This window comes from Varroa jacobsoni, unplaced genomic scaffold (genome assembly GCF_002532875.2).
Source record: "Varroa jacobsoni isolate VJ856 unplaced genomic scaffold, vjacob_1.0 scaffold_174, whole genome shotgun sequence".
NCBI lineage: Eukaryota > Metazoa > Arthropoda > Arachnida > Mesostigmata > Varroidae > Varroa > Varroa jacobsoni.
Genome location: NW_019213076.1, coordinates 96,472 through 118,078, shown reverse-complemented (window position 1 = coordinate 118,078; position 21,607 = coordinate 96,472). Strand labels below are relative to the sequence as shown.

Below are 21,607 nucleotides of genomic sequence, written 5' to 3'. Positions count from 1 at the left end.
TTCAGTGAGCGCCCCGTAACGCTGTGTGCACCTCTTATCTTCAATATTATTTTTGTTTACGATAACAATGATAATTGTCTTCGGCACCTGCCGTTACTACTATTTATAACGCAATGGTCACAACTACGACTGGAAGACATCACGTCATTCGATTATTCAACACATTTATTCATTCATTTGATCACACAAAACATGCTGTCGTCCGGTCACGGCTATCGGCTCCATTTGTTGTATTTTAGAATCTTATCGACGTATTTCCTGTTCACTTTTACCTTATTGCTATTTGCTTATACTGTTTCCTCTCCGGATTCACAAACAAATCATCGTCGACTTAAGACAGATTATAAAGTGGATGCCGTTGGGTGGTCGACATGTGACTCGCATCGTGAATCGTGTAAAGGACGAGGCTAAAATTATGATGAGAAATCGCTCTTCATATATATCTATATACAAAATGATGCGCTTGTGGGCGTCAATGCCATACGAAATTGCTGCTCCACTTCAGAGTGGTTTTGCTGCGGCTTCTCGATAACGAGCAACAAAACATGCTGCCAAGGCATAGGGTAGCATCTTAATAATATTTGTGTACGTCGAGTCGTGCGCCTTTGACATAAGCCGATGTTATTATTTCACACTTACGCAATGCACGCACCGGTCGAAGCGTTACCACAATAGGTAGAGTTTGACACGTGTGACTTCGATTTGGGCATCTAGTACTCACGTGGGGAGGTAGAAAAAACGAAAGGACCCACATTGATACAAAACTTTTATCCATTTACGTTTCGCATACACCAGCAGCTTCTCTTTAAACGCGTGATTACAATATTCCCTTTGCTAATATTAGTGGTATATGTAAATGTGTATAGTATATCGTATGAATGTATGTATATATTGTGTCCACAGACGTATCACCACAAAAAATCTTCCCTCTATCTCAGCTCATAGTACTCGGCTAAGAAGCGCTCTCTCTAAAAATCCCAATTTCAAACCGCTTAATCCTTCACTGTGTCATCCTTCGACTTTGAGAACGTCCTTTTTTCCAAAAGACACAAAAATTATCTACGTGTATAGGTGTGTCTACATCAAGTGTGTATGTGGATGTCTGTCTGTATTTGCTTCTGTATTGTATATAATATATTTGTACGTACGCGTCTTTCGCACCATAACGAGGACGTTGATTTACTGCTGGAATATTAATAATAATAATAATAATTTTAAGATTGATATAATAATATTACAATAATAATGTCATTTTCTAACAATATTAATCATTATTCTCATTTAATATTGTCCAAAAAGTGACTCTTTGGCGATTACGAAAATCGTCGACCTCGAAGAATATGTAATTGATAGCGCTTGGTTGGCGAAAATCTTGTTTTTTCATCTAAATGTTTTTTTCTAGCATTATCTCACACTTCATAGAAAACCTACAGCTAGCCCACTCAACATTCCCTTCATCGAGACGATTTTCTTTCTGTTTTCAACGGTTGGTGCACATCGCTGCAGTGGTCGACACAAGACCTAAAAAAGCCCATCGTTACGTCTTCTATTGACCCCCTTTGCTCAGAGTAGCTAAAATCGCTTGACAATTAGTGTTTGTATTTTGGAGTTCTAACATCATTACAAAACAGTCAAAATTTGTTGAACCTACAGTGTACGACGTGCAGGTTCGTTCCAATGCTGCTTCTTCTATTAGGTCACACCCTATTCTCTCACAGTAGCTTTCGATTAGCTCCAAATAACCGTCTGTTTTTCTATAATATACGTTTATATCCCACCTATATTACTACGAATTTAAATTCTCCAAAGCCACCGGCAATATTGTTATTAAACCTCACATCACATTTTACATATAACACTTATTCGATAACGCTTATTGATTTCAGTCCTAATTTGTGTTACAAAATGGTCACTTTTCACGCTATTTAAATCAGAGATTGTGCCTTATTCTAAACTTTTTTTCATGCAAATGTGTTACATTTTTGTCATTTTTTGATAACGATGTTATCACATGTACTCGTTACATCATTTACGCTCGACTGGCATCGCCTCATAAATTTTAGGAAGAAAGATATCCCATCCTTTCCCAAGTACGCATTTACAAAAATATTTTTTAACGAAAAACCGTACCAGGATCGTTCTTACGCCATCGACATGTGTCCACGTTCGTTTTTTCCATGCGTTCTTTAAACACAATTTCCTGGCTACTCTCTCTTCTTTACCCATTCGAGCTAAATTTACAATGAAATACCACGGTGCTCTTAATTACATAGTAATCTCTACACATGATTCATGTCTCACACGGATTGAGATTTTCACTCGTAACTACTACTTCCGTACCTTGTTCTGTTAAATTTACCATGTTCACAAAACGACACGTTAATGTACGTCAACTCCGAGTCGTATACAAGATTGTCGTTTCCCTTATCGTCATAAACGGACGCCTTTTCCTTTCCCTTGTATATTTGTTTGGCGTTGCAGAGACTACATGAAGATCTTTCACAAAAGTGCCTCGCTATACAACACTTCTGAAGATCCGCGAAATAGTATCTGCCCAGAACTTGGATCCGGCATTTTTTAGATTCAAAGCCTAATGTCATCAATAAGAGCATAGTTAGAAATAAATTTGAAAATTTGCTCCTTCGAATAGATCAATGATCTCCTACTTATGCTAGCTAGTGCAAAAGACTATAAATATAGATAAAATGGCTGAAAATCAGGCGGATCCTATATCGAAGATGACCGTGAAACCGCAAAAGACATTTGGGTATTTTAAGATGTTTCGCAAACACGATTTAGAGAAACGCTAAACTCCAGCATAGTCAGTACGTCGTGACATGCATGCATGTAGCTTATAGAGGCTGGTTCGGGTTTTTTCTCACTTCGTGACCACGGCTATAGGTACCAACAGGATTCGACGATCCATCACATGATAACTTACGCCTTATCATATGCCTACCCCGTTCATTACATAATAGATTGAACACTCTACCCCCCGTATCAATTGCTCTATATCTATTGTATCTTCCTCGTATTAATAGTGCTATGACCATTTTCTAATGGGGTTCTTTGGTCTCTGGTCGTAAGCTGATCAATCAGCTCCTGCAGTGGAACCAGTTCTCGTCGGTCGATCAGACTGAACTCCTGTACGAAGAAGATAAAATGTTTGAACGATGTATTCAAATGGGCCTCTTCACCCAGCTGGACAACCTGAGCAAAGTGCTGGTGGTAGATATGGGCATAAACCTGCAACGCAGACATCAGGACAAATTGTTACCAACGTCTTAGCAGATGCGACTGACATAGTTAGATTGCTATGTATCAAAAAAACTTTGAAAATGGCTTCGTCGTTTTCCTGAATTTCTCTAAACATGAAGTACTTAAGCTACGACCAACGCCATGTCTATTACGTCCTTTAACCAGACACCTAATGGTAATGTCTCAGCCCAAAGTAGCAAATGGAAAATCAACACATGTATCATGTTCTGACTTACCCTGAAGAGTCGCTTAAGGATTGTCTTGGCAATAGAAAGAAAGTTTTTAGGAAAAGGGACCCCGATTTTGGAAGGGAACAGACTCTCGTCGTCCAACTGATCTTGTACCTGTGAGATCCATTCAGAACAATAACATAGATTGTCATGAGCTTCTGTGGCTGTGGAGTACAGAACCTAGCATTGACTGAACATTTGCTGACGGTGAGGTACTGCGCATTCATCTAGCGCACTATATTCATCCAAACATTCAATGAAATTTACAATTATTATGCTAAAATGAAATTAAAGAAAAACTACAGAGACGGAAAAGGTCTACAGTTAAGTAAGACGTGAGTCGAAAGTTAAAAGGCAACTAGTTAGAAAAGACAATGCATTGAGTCCTTAAATAGATGTCAAATAGTAAGTTAAGTTTGCTTTTCCCTAATTGTAGGTATATTTGTTTTGTACCATAAGACAACTTTTGTTCTTCATTCATATATATATATATATATATATATTCATCTTATAGGTACTCCAGTGTCCCTAGGAAATATGTTTGGGAATATGGAGAGCGGGGAAAGCCTCACCCTAATAATAATCGAATTCGAACACCTTCCAATTGTGTCCACAAATGGTGCGATTTACGTTGACAGAGCAATTAGATTTGTAGAAGCCCTCTGCGGATCGTATATATGCCCATTAGCGTTAGCATTAATACCTAATCATTACCGGGGTCTGCTGGAGAGCCTTATGTGACCCCTATCGACGCTCTAAACATGTGTGGCGTCGCTTGATTTCAGCAGGGTAATAATAGCAATATTCAAGCAGTGCTCGACTTACTTGCTCACGGATGCTTCAAGCTGTCGTATTAAATGTTATATGCTTAGCTTCTCCTGCGTGCCCGAAGCTGTGCCTCGTGCACAAACAGGAGGCACTCAGCATCAAGACCAAATTAAATTCAGCTCGATCCGTTTATGTGTTCTTCTTTAAAATTGTAATTGAATTCACTGAGGACATTAGAACACTCAATATTTAGTCAAACAATATTACACTTGAGAACGTACCGTGCCATTTTCAGATCTCTACTATACGTACCCAGGTCATTAGGTAGTCGATATACCGGGGAGCAGAGCATTTGATAGGTTTCTTTACCGTGGTTCCATCTGCCCAGTGATACTCATATTTCGGACCTGCCGACATTATGGGACATGTGTCTTCCCGACAAAACTCCGTGATAGTTCCATACAGCATGTTAATTTGGTTGAAGAAATCTACTGTATTTACGGCCACCTAATCGATGCAAAAAAAAGGATAGACAGCAGAACTTAATGATAAAATAATGTGGATATATTATTCATTGTAGCAGAGAGACTAGACATATATAGAAAAGTGAAAGGGTAGTCATATTTGGAAGGGCTGCTAAAAAATTGTGGATGAAATCTGCTTCTTTAGCAGAAACAGCAGTAGACTTTCTGTCACGTTCGTGAATCGGTGGACCCGCTCTACACACAATTCGTGCTAGTTTGTGATAATTATAAATGTTTCCGTATGAGATGGCAGATCAGACGAAAATTTTTTCTGATATTATCTCTAACTAATTGACTCGCAGCGGGTGTTTTCTATCTATAGTACATTAAATCATGCGGTCCGTATCTCGTCGGAAGGACTTTTACTTTCAAGGAAATTGCATCTTAGCATCCTAAGGCTCCTGGAGTTCAGTTGGTGAGTCTAGTTAATGTTCAATGAAGTTTCCAGGCCGTTTAAAAGGCAGCTACACGACCGGGGGTGTCTTCATAGGGGTTTCTTTTCAATAATAGATTTATTATTAGACACTATAGTTAATCTGTAGAACCTTCTTCTCCTAGTGAGCAGCTTGGTACTAAACTGCTGAAGCGGCCCCCAAACGTGGCCAAACGCTGCAATTAAGACCGTGTAATGGACAAACGGATAAATATAAACCTGATCTCGCTGCATTTTAGACCTTGTTCAATCTATTATTTATCAGTTTAAAGACAAGAGTTTAAATTGATGATAACCTTTGAATACAAGCTGAGCCCAATGAAACTCCAATTCCATACATCTTCATTGTGTACGAAATACAGAGCGAGGTGGCGGCTCGCGCCTTCATAGAGTCCGTGATGCTGTACGTACCAATATTTAGTACGATTACGAATAGTAAAATGAAGCAATCGAAAACTTCACAGTTAAATATCTTCAGGTGTCGCGGACTTCATTATTTGAATCACCGAATTCATCGGTTTGCGTTCGCTACTCTATTACAAACTCACCCATTCATTGAGATCTTCACCTTCGGGCAACATAACAGCCAAACGAAGGTTTCCACTTCCAAGCGTAGCCGCCGCTTGCTTCATCAACTCATACTGGTGCGTTCCTTCTGGTATATGTTTCTTCGGTTTAAAAGTCTTTGAAGAACGTCCACCGCTGAAAAATTCAAAGGAAACATAGTTTTGTTATGAATACGTTATGAAGCAGCCATCTTAGGCTAACTTAAGGCTCAGTGATCTAGCAATAGCTATCCAAGCAGAAGATTTACTACGACTATATTAGTAGTTTGGCACTAAGCATAATTAGAGTGGCCATATTATGCGACTCAGTAGCATTTTATACGTCATCATTCAACATGTTTCGGTCGTGCGCATATCGACTATTCGCACATCATGCTTATGCTATATATAACATACGAAGGATACACATGAAGTCCTCCAAGGAGCCACACGTACTTACTAGTTTGTTCTACGTGACAAACTTCGACTAAGAGCGACCCTGCTTCTTGAGCCACTCTACTTAGTGGCATTTTTGCCTACCCCTAGAACGATTTGCAAGATTTCGTGATAGTTACCGAGACTGGCTTTGCGTCAAAATGCGGACGAATTTTCTTAACAACCAAGACATTTGATTGACTTTCTTTAAGTACATCTCATTTGCGCACAATTATAACAATTCTTTTAACCCAAAAATAAACTGCGACTCTTGTACAGTTAAAACTGTCTCCGGACTATAGAGTTCTCGAATCGACGGTAAACTTAATGGAGATACTTGTATTAACAGTTAGATAGCAGTCAAGAAATGAAGTGCTAAAGATCCTTTTTTCTTTTTTTTGGGGCTCACCGGGTCATAATTTATAAATTACAATCTGGGACCCTACATCTGTATGTGTAGACCTCTAAAAAGATAGAAACACCGGTCCGACATTTTGTATCATAAGCCCTGTTTACATAAGTGCGTGCAGCCATAATCTCATTCAAGACAGAAATTGTTAAATCGACATGGATTGAAACGAGATTGCTTTCCATGAACTTTACAAACAGCCGAATTACTCACCCATAGTGCGTAGTTTGTCATCGATTGCAACAGATTCAATAACTCTTTGAGATTATATCACTTATCTACTACATGTTAAATGTAACTGCCCATCCAGGGCACCTGCTGAGATGATTGGTGTAAACAGCCCGGACAATACTTTGTCCAAACGAACCGAGCATTTTTACACGCACTGTCTTTTATATATATATATATATATATATTATATATATATTTTATATATATATATATTATAGACAGACAGACCTACTCGGTGTGACACCGCTGTCGGTTGGACTTCTATACAAAAATTTGTGAGCAAGTTCTCTTAAGGACGTGAAAATGATACGACTTCAGGGATTGCAAACGTATGTGAAAAACATTGCAGGTTTATTTATTCGGAGTACACCTACGACGAACTCACTTCCCCTCCCCTTTGTGCCTCACTTCCAAAATTTAGAAATGTGAGAGAAGCCAATGCTTGCGATGCTAATTCTTTCTTTAAGTGAATATTGGCTTTATTATGGTTTGATAATAGAATATTGATAAAGGTGCTTGTTTGCAAAGAATATAACTAGGCTACGCCTTTACAGAGCACTATCTATAGCACTTTCTAACAAACATCACTGTTACTTGATCCTTATTGTTATGGTTCATGAGTAATTTTGCCTTTGAAATGCCAGTAGTCCTGCAATGTTATATGCGGTAATTCCTACTGCACCGTATGTTCAGTTTCTAATGAGTCCTGACATTATTACAATTGGCACGTAGGTAGATCTAGTCTATACAGATGAAGGCTGCCACCCAGAAACATCTAGTTTTATGTATTTTATAAACAGGAATGTTTGGCATGTATCACAATGGAACTTCATTGCAAATAGCAAAATATATACTTCAGATCGGCACAATTTCTGGCGTCATCTTGCAAGTTATGTCACTCAAAAACAGATATGACCCACGACCGGCTGTGACTTCCCGGAATATTTACCGGAATCGTGTTTCCTTTTGGTATTCGTCTATTGGCACGATCGATAGCAATTCAGGTAGACGTTGCAGCTTAAAAAAACGACTGTTAAAATGTCAATACAAAAAATGTTTGATGATTCAAACAGTCGTTTGATCAATGAATAAATCATGAATATCTGAATTGTCAAAAACTAGCCGCGTTAAGATACGCCCACATTCCGACTTTCGTCGAAAAAATCAATGAAAAATTAACTCGCTGGAAAAACATTACATTACAAAACACGTACAACATTATGGAATGCTTTTTCACTACTTTCCTGTGTCAGTTATTTTCCACTAATGAAAATCAAATGTGACTCGCTTAGCCAACGCTCGTATCCGTTCGCCTTGTTTTGTATTCAACCAGACTATATGGTTCTGTGGTAAAATTAAGACCTATGAGTCACTTTGCCATCATGAAAATGCCATGCAAATGAAGGCAAAAAAATATTCCTTTACTTTATTTGTACAACTATACGGCCGTACTCCGCGTAGTATCACTACGTAGAAAAAGTCGAAAGGCAAACACAATGGTAATATATGAACATGTTGATAGTAATCGTATTCACGAGCGAAACCATGCCTCCCCCAGAATTCGCTCACCTATTACTAAAATGTTCAACTGCTTTAATAACAGTACCAATTAAATAATGTGACTAAATTGACAAACTATTGATAAGTAGATAGGCCTTTGGTGGCTTTTTCACTGTTCTACAACCATAGTAAAGACTGCAATGTGTGAAAAATAGAAGGTACATTAGAATTTCGAACAGCCTTAGTTCTAATTTTCTCTGATCATTTCAAGTATCTGCATACTGAAAACGGCTAGGCTGTCAATCATTTTACCCCAAAGAGAAAAACCCTTATTAGTTATGGATGCGTCTTGTAGCTTTGCAAGCGACCAAATCTCAGGATTCATTCACACAATAATGTTCTTATGGCTTAAACAATAACGCCCACTCATTTTCTCTCATCTTTCAGATGATTTCGCATGACATACGTTTTATGAAATTGCAAAATATTTTCTACCCTTTTTCCTAAGAGGAAAAACTTTTCCATTGTTTAGTCCCTAGTCTAAATGAAACATAACTTATTCCTATCGTATCGCAACATCGTTCAAGTTATGAGTGAAATATTAGTTGTTTTAATTTCGGACACAGAACAATTCCATTTGTTTATTCACGTTCGAAAGTTTACAGTTCCAGCAGCTGCTGGTGCCTGCAGTGTGCATTCTGTTTGTCGGTCTCCACTTACAAGATGAAGCTCATGTTGTCTCAGGGGTTATCACCTATGGCCTACGGCACACTCAACCAAAAACAAGAGAAATTCACTACTTAGAATTTGCCTGCACGGCCTGCAAAAAACACCTAGCACAAAGCGAAATTTTCTCGAGTAACAGAAGTCCTTCTTTCTTCGTAGCTGTATTTTTTTATGTTCCGAGCACCCACACTTGTAACCAGACAACTGTTTTGCGCTTATTCGCCAACCTGCCTCGGCCCAAAGTGTAAGGGATTGGAATTTACGCCGTCGGCCACAAGTGCACCCGGAAACTGCTCGCATGGTTTAGGAAATTTTCGTCAAATTTTACCTATTTCCTGTGATTTTCGTTGTTTAGTATATGAACGCATGCTTCAGCCTGAAGGTGATTTCTTTATTTTTATAAAATCAAGCGCCGCATTCTGATATCCTAACGGGAAAAGTGGCTTTAGGCGACGGGCACATCCGGGCGTCTGGTGCCGAGTGGCTGGCGCGTACGGCGTCTCTTTCGGGGACCACTGTAGTTGTGTGTTTGATAGCACGCTGCTAGTTTGAGTGACCACCGTTTTAGCACCTATCGACGCTACCTTTCTGATTTCCTGTAAGTTTTTTATGGACACAGTTGACTTGTTCGAATACCTGTGTACGTTAGTGATTTTTCACGAACTGTGAATATGACTAAAATTTCAGCGCAGTTCCATCATCCATAGTTTTGCCGTCGGCGTAGGCCTATACATGGATATATTTGGCTAAGATGCTGGTACAAAAAATATCATCGCCTGAGCAGCACGATACGTCAGCATATCGGTATTTTTCGTTTCGCTATTGTGAGGTCGAGGGCTGAAGGCGAACCACCCGATAATTTTTTGCTTGGTGCGCCTATCTCTGCAGTAGTGTTATTGATAGCAGTCGTCAACCCAACGTGTTCATATTAAAGAGCTCTGTTGAACGTTTGGTTTTTCGGTTCGGCCAACGCCTCAAGGGACATCGTGGTCGTGCCACCCGCATCGTATAGTGGGGAGGTACACCGCACCTATGTCACTCCTACACGTACCGTTCGCTAATGCCTTATAAGTGACACTTACTGACTTTTTGGCTGCTTTTTGGAGACTGGAGTCTCCAAGTATTTAAGCCTTGTAGACGGCAGTCACCATGATGATTCGCATGGCGGACGACCTGCGGCAAACCGTGTCGGGTGGCGCCTTTCTAAAGCTTGGTCGAGTTTGACGAAATTTTTGACGGGCCTATGTTCCTTATAGACCCTCTTTTTATATGAATATTTTAAATTAGTACTGGGTTTGCAGGTAGTATCACTGCAGACACCTAGGGCCATCAGTTGACCAGCTGCACTTTACGTTAGTTTTCCATTTATAGTTCGGAAAAACACCAACTGTGGCTGTACCGCGTAGATGGTGATTCCTTATAGCCGATCCTGTTGCGGTCGAAGTCGGCAGAAATTAAGTTGGACAGCGCTGGGGGTCATGGGGTGAACGCATTGCATTATTTATGTTTAGCTTTATGGACTTGCTTGTTTAGCGGCCTCCGCCCTTCTGTAAGCCGGTTTTCGGGTTCTGCATATATGATCTGGATGGTCGGAGTTCTGCTGGCCGGATCTCCTGCTAAACAACTGCGAAGCTGTAAGTTGAGGAACGTCTTACTAGCCCAAGCGATATTATCTGTAAGGGTCAAACAAAGTACGAGATTAAATTGCTGCTGGCAATGAAAATTTGCCTGAAAGAAAAGCATTCATATGTGCTTTTGGATGTGGACAAGGCTTAATATTCAATACGGTAGTTCTCTAATAGTTTCATATTTACGGAGTTTTAAGTGTTGGTAATGTTTAATGAACCCTAATGGTAGTCATTGAGGTTGGGTAGGTTATATAAGACCACCAAAAATTATTCAGTGAAGTGAAACTTTATGTAAATGTGGAGAAAGCAGCAAGAGCTACGCACGTTGTTGAGACAATTGACAATGAAACGTAACAGCCTTCATTAACACTGAATTGAAAGATTTCATATAAATAGCTATATTGGCTTTAATAGGTTACCAGTGGTGGGTGGTATAGCATTTTATGCGAATAGTCAATGTTTTAATGATGAACAGTTCTATGGCAAATAATGTATTGCGTAATAGTACCTTTACTGACGGGAGTATCGTCTAACGATTAATCACCAGTTTCTGCGTTTCAGTCTATTTACAGTGACCTCCACATTTACGTATTTTGAGACGGAGATACGGCCGGAAAAATCTGCTTAAAATGTCTGAGACCGGCGAGAATTTGGATACGATTGTGCGTCTTCGGGGTATGCCATGGAGCGCTACTGTTGACGAAGTAATCAACTTTCTTGGCTGCGATGTAAACGTTTCGGGTAGGCGTTGATCCAGATACAATGATAACGAAGTATTTAACAGATATAATAACAGCGTGGACAGGTGATAAAATTATCACTAAATATAACTAAGACAGTGATGATAGCTTAAGCAAATGAAATGGCGATGGTGTAGAAGACATCGAGGCATTATCGCTAAAACATAACATCTAAAACTTAATATGCAGTATTGCAATCTGTCTCACAACACGCAATATATATATACATGGCTGATTATTTTTTGATGGTCGGGCTTGCCTCAAGGATACAACTTAATGGTATAAACGCTACGTCCGGAAAGCTTATGTTTAAATATTAAGAGGGTTTTCCGAAAGTTCTAAATTTCACAACGCCGTTGAGATAACTATGTTTGCGTCATGCGGTAAGAAAAATGGTATTTATCGATTGCTATATTTTTAAGAAATGAAAATACAAAGATAAATGGTCAATTGCGACACATTTAGAAAATCGCGTAGAAGAAAGGCTAAGAAAAGTTATTGGTTCAGTCACGAGGGTTCCAGCAAACGTAATGCGTTTTCGTATAGTGAAATGTTCTGTATTAAGTGGCGATGTTAAGGGGATTGGTGTACTTTGTGATACACCGAGTCACCTGGAATACTCACTCGTCTTAAGAGGTATAGGTGCGTGTTGTAGACATGCTCGTTTATCCAGGTCGTACGTGACATACTAAAGCGTTCGTAAGCAATCTCATACCGAGTGGTCACAACCATCTCGTTCTGGTATCTAAGCAAAAATAATTATAATAAGATGCATTATTAATACTACTATAAATTTGTAATAGACAATATTGGGCTAGCATGATCGGTCCTTTTTTAGCTGCAACCTTAGGTTTTGTCGTTCAGTCAGTATCTTCCTGTATTATTTTAGCGCTTAGATCTCAAACGTTATACTACATATTTTTCTGCTCTAAGAATTAAGTGTACCTTCCCTGAACTCGAAAGAACAGCATAAAGGCTCTGATCTCCTGCACAGTTCTTGTTTCTTCAATCGGGCTATTCATCGGTTATTCTTCTCTGGTAATGTTCAGTTTTGCCTGGCCTATAAAATATACACGGAAGTAAGACCGCTTATAGCCTGCCCTCGTTAATGTCAAACGAAAGTTTGTTTTAAGATGTTGAACTTGTCTTGCCCATTGTTATGATTTCTACGTATTCTCATGCACATCCTAGGTGGGAAGGAGGGTGTTCACTTTACATACACTCGTGATGGTCGGGCGTCCGGTGAAGCTTACGTGGAACTCGTTGCCGAAGAAGATGTTGAGAATGCACTCAAGAAAAGTAACGAAAATATGGGCAGCCGGTAAGGATAAAAGCATACGAAAAGTAGAAACACAAATACACTATAGCAATAAGAAAGACTGCGTTCTAGATGGATTATGAAGAACAGAAAAAGCTCCTTAGTCGATTTTGCTCTGTTTACCCTCAAAAGGTACCCGCAGTTTCACCTTAAATACCTAGAGAGATTATCTTCTAAAGGTGTGTCTGTTCAGTGAAAAATCTCGGGCCCACTTTGTTCGTTTCAACGTTTTATAAGCGCACAGTTGATCTTATTATAAGTGGTGCTTTAATTTGGCAACTTGGTATATCTGGAAGTCTAAATATATCAGCTCAGGAACTGAGGGAACTGCTATAAACTTCAGGTACATTGAGGTGTTTCGCGCGAAGCGTGCCGAAATGGACTGGTGTGTTAAGAAAAATTCGTCGAATGCGCTTGATGAGGGTATAGTGCGCCTCCGCGGCATTCCGTTCGGCTGTTCAAAAGAAGAAATCGCTAATTTCTTCTCTGGTAAGTGCATTTGATTATAACACATTCCCTGGTGTTACTACATAGTCGGTGTTTCATAAAGTAAACACCACTTTTGTTCCCTGCGTAAAGATCGCCACCACTACATTTCCCACTAAATTCCACGAAAAAGACTCTGCTGAGCTTGTTACAACAATCTTCTTGACGTGTATCGTTCCGCAATTGTGCACCTATGAGGAACTGGTTGAGCTGTTTGCGTTATTGTTGGAGTAGCTTTGATTATTGATGGTGCGTAGAGAATGCCAGCTATTTCAAGCGAACCATATCACCTAATGGTAATCGAGATTCTCAGAGGCGATAACCTGTCGAGCGTCCATGCAAATGCGAGCTTCTGCACACCGTAGGATTCGGTGTGGTTTAGGACTTGTTTACTAAACTGAATATCATTACCTGGCGAAACTACCTAGTGGCGTTGTCTGACGCCATTATGGACCTATCAGGTGCAATGTGTCACACTCGGACAAGGAGATTCAATTGACTGTTGGATCATGACTAACATACGATTGAATTTAGCCATACCCCTATCGACATTAAGCATGTTCTGAAACGGAAAAATCAGCTGTTCATTAGTGGAGGCAAATTCAGTAAGGTCTTAGTATTAAGAATTTTGATAAAAGTAACGCGACCTTAGGGCGCTGTGCATGCAAATAATGGATAGCTAAGATTACAACTAGATGGGGCAAACGTGCTGTTATAAGGAAAAAACGGGAAACATTTTGTGGGAGAATAGATTTTAAAAGTTCAAAGCGCAATAGTATTGCCCGTAGATTAATTATAAAATTGTTAAGTAATGTAAAATATCACTAGGTAATTAAACTGAGAGTCCTTCGATTCTTTCCAAGATCCTTCTATGCCATGTTTAAAGAGGAGTTGTCCATGTGCATTACCCTGAATCGAAGTATTCTTTTAACACTTACTTTGTTGGAAATTCGATTAAGTCAAATCCAGCTACTCTTTCAGTTGTATTTTTCAAACTTGAAATTCATCTTTAGCTCGGCTACTGTGGGATGGTTTTTCGTCATGCGCAAGTGGATAATCCGAAAGATATCGAGGGACCTCAGTAAGGGGCATCTCTATCTGGGGATAAGTGCGTAGTGGTTCAAAAGATGCATGCGAACTATTCTTGCGTGTTACTTCGTTCCTTTTACTGAACCTAATTCAACTAGAATTTCCAGGGACTGGTTTAAATACGAACTTTCTACCAGGTAATGGAATCAGCATGGTAAAGCAGCAAACGGGACAAGTATACCGAGACACAACTTTTGGAAATCACCTCTTTGATGAGCCTTTTTATTGGTAGAAGGATCAACTTGTTGTTATCAGACTACGTGCCTGTCATGGGTGTAATGACTACAAACGATGCTCATCTTACTAAGGGATCATGAGGAAATTATTTACTGAATCTTGCATTAAATCTTCGACATTAGTCAAACCAATGTGCGACAGATTTTTCACTTCTGTGTTGTAGAGAATATTAAGTAGATGTTTCAAGTTAAGCGTCCGGTTACCCCTTGACATTCAAACGCATTCTAACGACTGGCGGCACCTAGCACAAAACAAGCCGCGTGTTTACGCCCAGTATTGAACCTAAACGTTCTTATTGCACTGGAAGCTCTCCAGCCTAGGGCTAGTCGAACTGTAAATGACTTCGAGGAAGGGGAATTATTGATATTGGTGGTCTTATGGTGCTATACTCACGTTGAAGTTTCAAATTTAAGATTTTGTACCGTTTCAACTAGAAAATAGGTTCAAGAGACAATAACAAAATACCACGTACAACTCACGAAGTTCATTAAACGCAAAACTATGTAAGGCATTGGGATTTAATAACGTTATCTTGCTGTCGTTTTGGCCTGACATACAAAGACATTTTTAATCATTATAGATTTATCCAAACGATCGTATTCGAATACGTTCGAACTTCAATAGACCGGGACGAAAATTGAGAATTATTTTTAAAGCTTTAGTTGTGTTTGAAACTGCGAAGTTTGAATTTCCCGCCAAATGATGTCGGCTTCTTCTGCTGGTTCTATTGGCGACGAGCTTTATCGACATAAAAAGACAACTGAAAGATTTCTGCTTGTCGATGGTACGCTGATAGCGCGAAAAATCAAACGAGCAAGAGAAGTCTAGCAAGAATTGCTATTCGAGACTCGCTCGAAAATCAACACTATCGAGCTCTGGGGCTCGATTAACTGCAGCCACTGGGCTGAAAAATGGGTCGGCTGGTGGTAACAGACAGGTTGTCTTATTGTGGTTGTTTGTGACTTGTTGGGTTTGCTGTTGTAGGGTTGGAAATAGTGGCGAATGGTATAGTCATTCCGGTGGATTTCAATGGGAGGACAGCGGGCGATGCATACGTTCAGTTCGCAACGAAGGAGGCAGCCGAGAAGGCTCTCGAAAAGCACAAAGAGCGTATCGGGCACAGGTGGGTAGACTAGTTGGCGAGCGTCGAGAAAACAACATATGGAGAAATGCAAGGCAGGGTATCTCGGCCCCACTTCCGGGCAAACAAATGAGACATTATGAGACTAACAGGGTAAAATAATTGATCATACCGCTTCGTAATCGATGGGTGATTTGATGATGTGACACGTGGCGCCAGCTATGGTTGATTTTCTGAGCAAGAAGGTTAGGTTTCAATAGGTGAAACTAGAGAGAGCAACAAAATGGAATCGGTGGCGGAACGTCGAACAACGGGAGCAACAGCTACATCTTTAGCACTATTCGGTAACCAGGGATCTCGCTACAGGGTAAAAAGGCTAGGGTCTCGACCTCGTCGTCATAGATATCGCGACAGGCGACGCGCCGCGCCACCTGTGAGACAGATGGGCGAAACGGGAAACTGCGTGTGGTGTATGTGTGTTTGCATGCTGTACGTGTTTGTGAACGCGTGAAGATCGAATGAAGATCATCGAAGAACGGGAAAAAGAAGTGGGAACAGAGCGACGAGGAACGGTGAGAACCTGGCGTTCCTCTTGCACCGTCTGGTAGAGAGACGTTCTCTAGCGTCAAGTCTACCACGCTCTGACTAGCTGACTGACAGCGGGGTTTGCTCTATACGGTAGCTCATGACACGAAGGATTCTTGGTCGTAGGGTGTGGTGAAGATTGGTTGAAGAAGCCGTAACGCAAGGCGAACGCCAGACAACAATCGACAAGTAGATCGAAGTGTGCGTCCACTAACCAATAATTATCAGGTGTTTTGGGATAGGCCAATCCGAGGTGGCTTGGTGGGTTTGTTGAAGGTCGCACGGGTTGAACGAGAGACAGCGGTTACAGACAGCAACAGAAATGATGGATCTTCTGGCAGACTGGAAGGGGAGAAATTTAATTGGCATCGCCGGGGGAGGCGCGGTGCTTTCGTACTGGTATTGCCACAACAGTCCCGAGCCAGGTACTATGTCCAGGTGTGGGCGTAGTAAACGACTCGCAGCGAAGCGTCACCGGCTGGTACAGCATGCCGGCTCAGGTAGGGCTATTTTAGCGATGTCGTGTGAGCGGAACGGGAGGACGGTCCATGGTAAAAATGTCTAAAAAGCATCTAACACGTTGCCGTTGTTGTTGCTGTCTCGTAAATGTATGACGGTAAAGACTGGCGTAGGTATCAGTAATGAGGCCGTGGATACTTTTCAACGATATTTACGACAATCATTTAAGGAAGTTTCACAAAATTAGCGCTAACTAAAATATCAATGGAATGCGTGACAATTACATACGCATGCTGTTCACAGACGCATTTTTAGAACTACAAAATCGTAAGGATTTGGTGCTTGGTTTTATTTTTTTGGTGAAATTGAGACAACTACCTGTGAGTTTGGAGCACATATTCGGTTTTGAATTTGATTGCTTTCAAAATTTATTTCGTTTTCATATCTGATGTTGGAACTCGAATGGTGATAATTTTTTTGCCTTTGCAAAGTGACCATCATGGTAAAAGAGCAATTCTGTTAGTGGATCAGTTGTGAATATAAAATTATATAAGACCATATATATACTTTTTTTCTCAGATGTGTGTGATGCACGACACGCAGGCTACGCTAGTGCGAAATCTGGTATCATTTATCATAAGTTTTTTGAAAATAACATTGTGTTGCACTAGATAAATTAATGATGCAATGTAAAAATATCGGACTGCTTATATGAGAATAAAGGAAGTTCTATTTAGTTTTCAGATTAATATGCTTTCATAGATAAGAGGATGCACATGTAAATCGCACGTGTATTTTACATGTGCCAGCTTATATTCAGCCTCACTGCAGACGTTCCTTATATTTCGTATGTCAGAATACAGCATAACCGTTAATGTTTCGTTACCTTAATGTCAATTCACTACAGGTATATCGAGATTTTTAAATCCAGTCTGAGTGAGATGGAGAGCTCTTTGAATGCCTCAATGCGACCCTTTACACAAGGTTTCGGCGGGCGTAATTTTGGTGGCCCGGCTCCTCGTGGCGGACGACCAGGTCCCTACGATCGCATGATGGGCAGAGGACCCCCACCGCCGCGACCTCGTGATGATGGCTATGGAGGAGGTAAGCGACGCTTTTTATCAACGCTCGATAGTTCCTACCGCAACTTTCACTTCCAGCATCCTAGCAAAACTTTAACTAGAAGCTTTAATGCTCTTAAAAAAGCACGCGTCGTGATTCATTGAATTCGGCTGTTCCTCAAAGTACCGAAGAGGAAAGAAGGGTTTTTGTCGTGGAAGACAGGCGTCTGGGTTACATTCTAATATTTGAGATAGTTGTTTTTTTATTGAATTGGCACGTATCTGAGAGAATTTATTATTTTTATTAAACAGCTGAAGGAGTATCTCAGTCGCTGAGTACTATTGGCTATTTCTCTATCTCTGTGTGCTTTGTGTCAGCAGGTTACGACGATTACGGATACGGAGGCGGACGCAGTCGGGGAGGGAAGTCCGGCTCGGCGTTTGGTGCTGGCGGCCACACTCATGGTCACGGTCATTTGGTGCACATGCGTGGCATCCCCTACAAAGCAACAGAAGCGGATGTCTACGATTTTTTCTCACCGCTTCGCCCCATCAGCATTCAATTTGTGTATGAGGTTGGAGGTCGACCCTCGGGCGAATGCGATGTCGAGTTCGCTACACATAGAGATGCGACTGACGCTATGGTCAAAAATAATGCGCACATGGGCACACGCTACGTTGAGTTGTTCCTCAAGAGCAGTCCCTCGGTGGGCAATAAGGGACACCATGGAAATGGACAAGGACATCATGGTAAGTCGACTGTTTGACAGGTCCGATTTTAGCTCCAGATGTAGCTAGAAAATGTATTATTAGCTGACACATGAACCTGTCTGCGTAGAGACTGGTTTCGCAACCCCGGCGTAAACGTTAGGTTAAATTTTGCCGGTTGTTCAGTAGTCAGCCGTTAGACGAAATGTTGTTTCTATTAAGGTATTATTCGACGGATTTATTTAGACGTCTTCTGAGTAAGCCATTTAGATGAGCGCACCATCAATTAGGGTCCTCTTTTTGTAGTTACATTGTAGAAAAATACTGAAATGACAACGACACAGAGATATCCCTCCCCTTTCTTTTCTAATTAACAAAATTTAATAAAAATTATATAAGCTTTCCTGCGTAGCTAAAGGGACTCAACGTCCTAATTTAAGAAGCAGGAGTCGGACTTCTCGTTCGCGGAACTTTATCGTCACTATCTAATTCCAAACTTGCAAACGAAACGAGCTTAGAATTGGAATAGAATCAGCCGTTTGAAAATTTAATTTTCCAAAGGGAGAAAGCGCCTTGCATTTATTTGTAGATTAGTGTAACACAGATTGATTAGTTGTCTGTGCCTCGGTAATATTTCTGTTATCTTGCGCGTATAAGTATATGTATGCGCATATCATTTTTATCTTATTTAGTACAGAACAGCTTCGGTTATTATAACCTGTACTCTCTACCTTACGCTCCTTTGCTCGATCGATGTTTCGCTAGTCTGCTCTGTATTTTGTCTCTTTGTTGTTTCTTTGCGGGAGCAGCGTAAATGGGGCAGCGTAGACGAGGGTAACGCGACATTGAGCCGAGGGCACAATAATTTTATCCGGCAAGAGACTAGGGGAATATTTAACCGGGCGACAGGTCTAAACATAGAAAATTAACTATTAGTTTTCTATTGACTCTTCTAACTATAAATTGCGTCTAACATGACGTGGGAATTTATATTGTCTGCTAACGACAATAACAGTGACTACATGACGATGACACAGTTTACAGATTATGTCCAGCTAGTATTATAAATACCTTTATAACCATTGATAAACCTATAATATAATAAGCGTTACAATATCGTTCAATATTATTGTGTATTTACAGTACACAAGTTTTATCTAATGGGTGACACTGATGAAGGATGCTACACTGTTTCGTTTATCCAATGATCTGTCAATAACAGCTTGTAGAAACATTGTCAAGTTTTTTCACTATTTTTTTTTGAAATTCAAAATTCAAAAATAAAACCAAATAAAAAATGCAAAAAAAACTAAATAATAAAAGAATAATAAAAAATACGAAAAATAGAGATGTAATGTTTGGCAGTGATGAAGGAAAACGGCAACAAACCTCTTTCTTTTGTTACTAAAACATCATTCCATCGTTAAATTACAATTGTGTGTATGTTTGTTATATTATTATTATATATTATGAATGAATTTGCGGAATTCCTATTAACTCGCCATGGAAATTTTCCATAACATTTATAAAAAAGGGAGTAGATGAACGTACAGCCATTTTTAAACTCTCTAACTGATTATTGTACTTGTCCTTGTTTATTCGCTATAGGCAGTGGTGATTATTGCTAACCAAATCAAAAAGGAAAAAGTCTGCCAGAACTCTCTGTTGGCCATCTAGTACATATGTAATCGAGCACAAGCTCAATCGAACAATAAATGTTAAGCTAAAAATAAGAAATACAAAGCTAAACCAACGCGAAAAACGAAAGCATATAATTTTTTATTGTTCAGTTAGTCCCAGGATATTACAGCCGAGAACTAGCTTTCACACCATAATGACAGTATTAGATGGGAAAATGTTCACAAAACTTTCGTCTTTCTTTAGAATTCTTTGCTCTAGAATAGATTCGTACAATACCGACTTATCCCATACAATTAAATGTCATTGCTCTTCCCAGTACTAAGAAAAAAGTGCGCTTACCTCTAATATTTGTTGTTCTTCATGAATTACTTCACTATTTCCAGGCGGTTATTATTCTAACGACTATGATGATTACGGTTATGGAGGAACAAACACCGGCTTCCGCAGTGGCGGGGGAGGTCATGGTCACAGTGGGGGTCACGGAAGCCGTAATGGTGGAGGTCCCGGTGGATTTGGCGTAGGGCCGGTCGGGGGCCATTTCGTGCATATGAGGGGACTTCCGTACAAGGCCAGTGATGAAAATGTCTATCAGTTCTTTGAACCCATCCGACCAATCGATGTCCGCTTTATCGTTGATGCTTCGGGCCGACCCTCAGGCGAATGCGATGTTGAGTTCGCATCTCATCGTGATGCCCAGGAGGCGATGAGCCGTAATAATGCGCACATGGGCAATCGATATGTCGAACTATTCCTTAAGAGCGCCCCCTCGGTGAAGGGTGGCTTTGGCAACGGTACACCAAGCCACGGTTGGTTCCCAGAAAGGACATATTGTAAGCGTTTGGTTACGTCCAATTAATAATTAGCTGATTTATATCATTGTGCGTGTATCTATTCGCTATCCATAATATATAATAGATATTCTATGTCAAATAATTTAATTTCAACAAGTCAAATAATTACTGTTACGATCTGTCCTACCTTGCTTGTTTGTCGGAGTACAAAGAACGGTTTTTGTTTTCAACAATAACGAGGTGCAAACTGCTTTCCCTTGCAGTGCCATCATATTCGACAAACGACTATTGATCACTCAGTGACGAGTCAACGTAATACAGCGTAAACGCTTGTGAAACACAATATATTATTAGGGCGGGCGGTAAGGAGATGTTTGATGATTTTGTCGAAAATGTGAAAAACTGCAACCGAAAATAGAGTAATAACCTGAAAAGTCATTACTAATATTAGGCAGGCAAAGAAAGCAAACTTAATTAAGTTTGACATTCATCATATAATAATGAAAACAACAGAAGTATCATATAAACATTATAATGCACGACGGACAATGACAGTCGAAAAAATAGCAAAGAAAAAGGTCAAATGCACACCACACACACACACACACAAACACACACACACACACACACGCACACACACACACGCACACACACACACACACACACACACACACACACGCACACACACACACACACCCACACACACACACACACACACACACGC

The 21,607-nt window shown here is 40.2% G+C and overlaps 2 protein-coding genes across 6 annotated transcripts; one reads left to right on the top strand and one right to left on the bottom strand.

Annotated features, from left to right (window-relative positions):
* Positions 1–147: 147 nt before the first annotated feature.
* Positions 148–9,145, bottom strand: mats (MOB kinase activator-like 1). The gene is made up of 5 exons (XM_022852291.2): positions 9,054–9,145; positions 5,762–5,915; positions 4,569–4,763; positions 3,495–3,602; positions 148–3,246 (listed from the first exon to the last, which is right to left on the bottom strand). The coding sequence occupies exons 1-5, from the start codon at positions 9,065–9,067 to the stop codon at positions 3,016–3,018; spliced, it is 702 nt and encodes a 233-aa protein (XP_022708026.1). The 5' UTR covers positions 9,068–9,145; the 3' UTR covers positions 148–3,015.
* Positions 9,146–9,541: 396 nt separating this feature from the next.
* On the top strand, positions 9,542–21,460 carry LOC111271448 (heterogeneous nuclear ribonucleoprotein F). Of its 5 annotated transcripts, XM_022852256.2 has the most exons (10): positions 9,585–9,657; positions 10,593–10,693; positions 11,249–11,428; positions 12,619–12,748; positions 13,089–13,234; positions 15,542–15,680; positions 17,590–17,786; positions 18,122–18,493; positions 20,476–20,922; positions 21,147–21,460. In XM_022852256.2, the coding sequence occupies exons 3-10, from the start codon at positions 11,317–11,319 to the stop codon at positions 21,173–21,175; spliced, it is 1,572 nt and encodes a 523-aa protein (XP_022707991.1). In that variant the 5' UTR covers positions 9,585–9,657; positions 10,593–10,693; positions 11,249–11,316; the 3' UTR covers positions 21,176–21,460. The 5 variants fall into 5 exon arrangements, with proteins under 5 accessions (XP_022708006.1, XP_022708014.1, XP_022707984.1 ...); XM_022852271.2 differs by lacking the exon at positions 10,593–10,693 and having other exon boundaries at positions 9,542–9,657; positions 18,125–18,493; XM_022852279.2 differs by lacking the exon at positions 10,593–10,693 and having other exon boundaries at positions 9,542–9,657; positions 20,476–20,898.
* The last annotated feature ends 147 nt before the right edge of the window (positions 21,461–21,607 follow it).

Bases quoted from the DNA above. Each gene is read 5' to 3' on its own strand.
- mats (XM_022852291.2), bottom strand. The intron at 4,764-5,761 runs GTGAGTTTGTAA...TGCATCGATTAG, and splicing joins GTGAAGATCTCAATGAATGG to GTGGCCGTAAATACAGTAGA. The intron at 3,603-4,568 runs GTACGTATAGTA...TGGATCTCACAG, and splicing joins TCGACTACCTAATGACCTGG to GTACAAGATCAGTTGGACGA.
- LOC111271448 (XM_022852249.2), top strand. From the start codon at position 11,317: ATGTCTGAGACCGGCGAGAATTTGGATACGATTGTGCGTCTTCGGGGT. The intron at 11,429-12,618 runs GTAGGCGTTGAT...TGCACATCCTAG, and splicing joins CTGCGATGTAAACGTTTCGG to GTGGGAAGGAGGGTGTTCAC. The intron at 20,923-21,146 runs GTAAGCGTTTGG...TTTCCCTTGCAG, and splicing joins GTTCCCAGAAAGGACATATT to TGCCATCATATTCGACAAAC.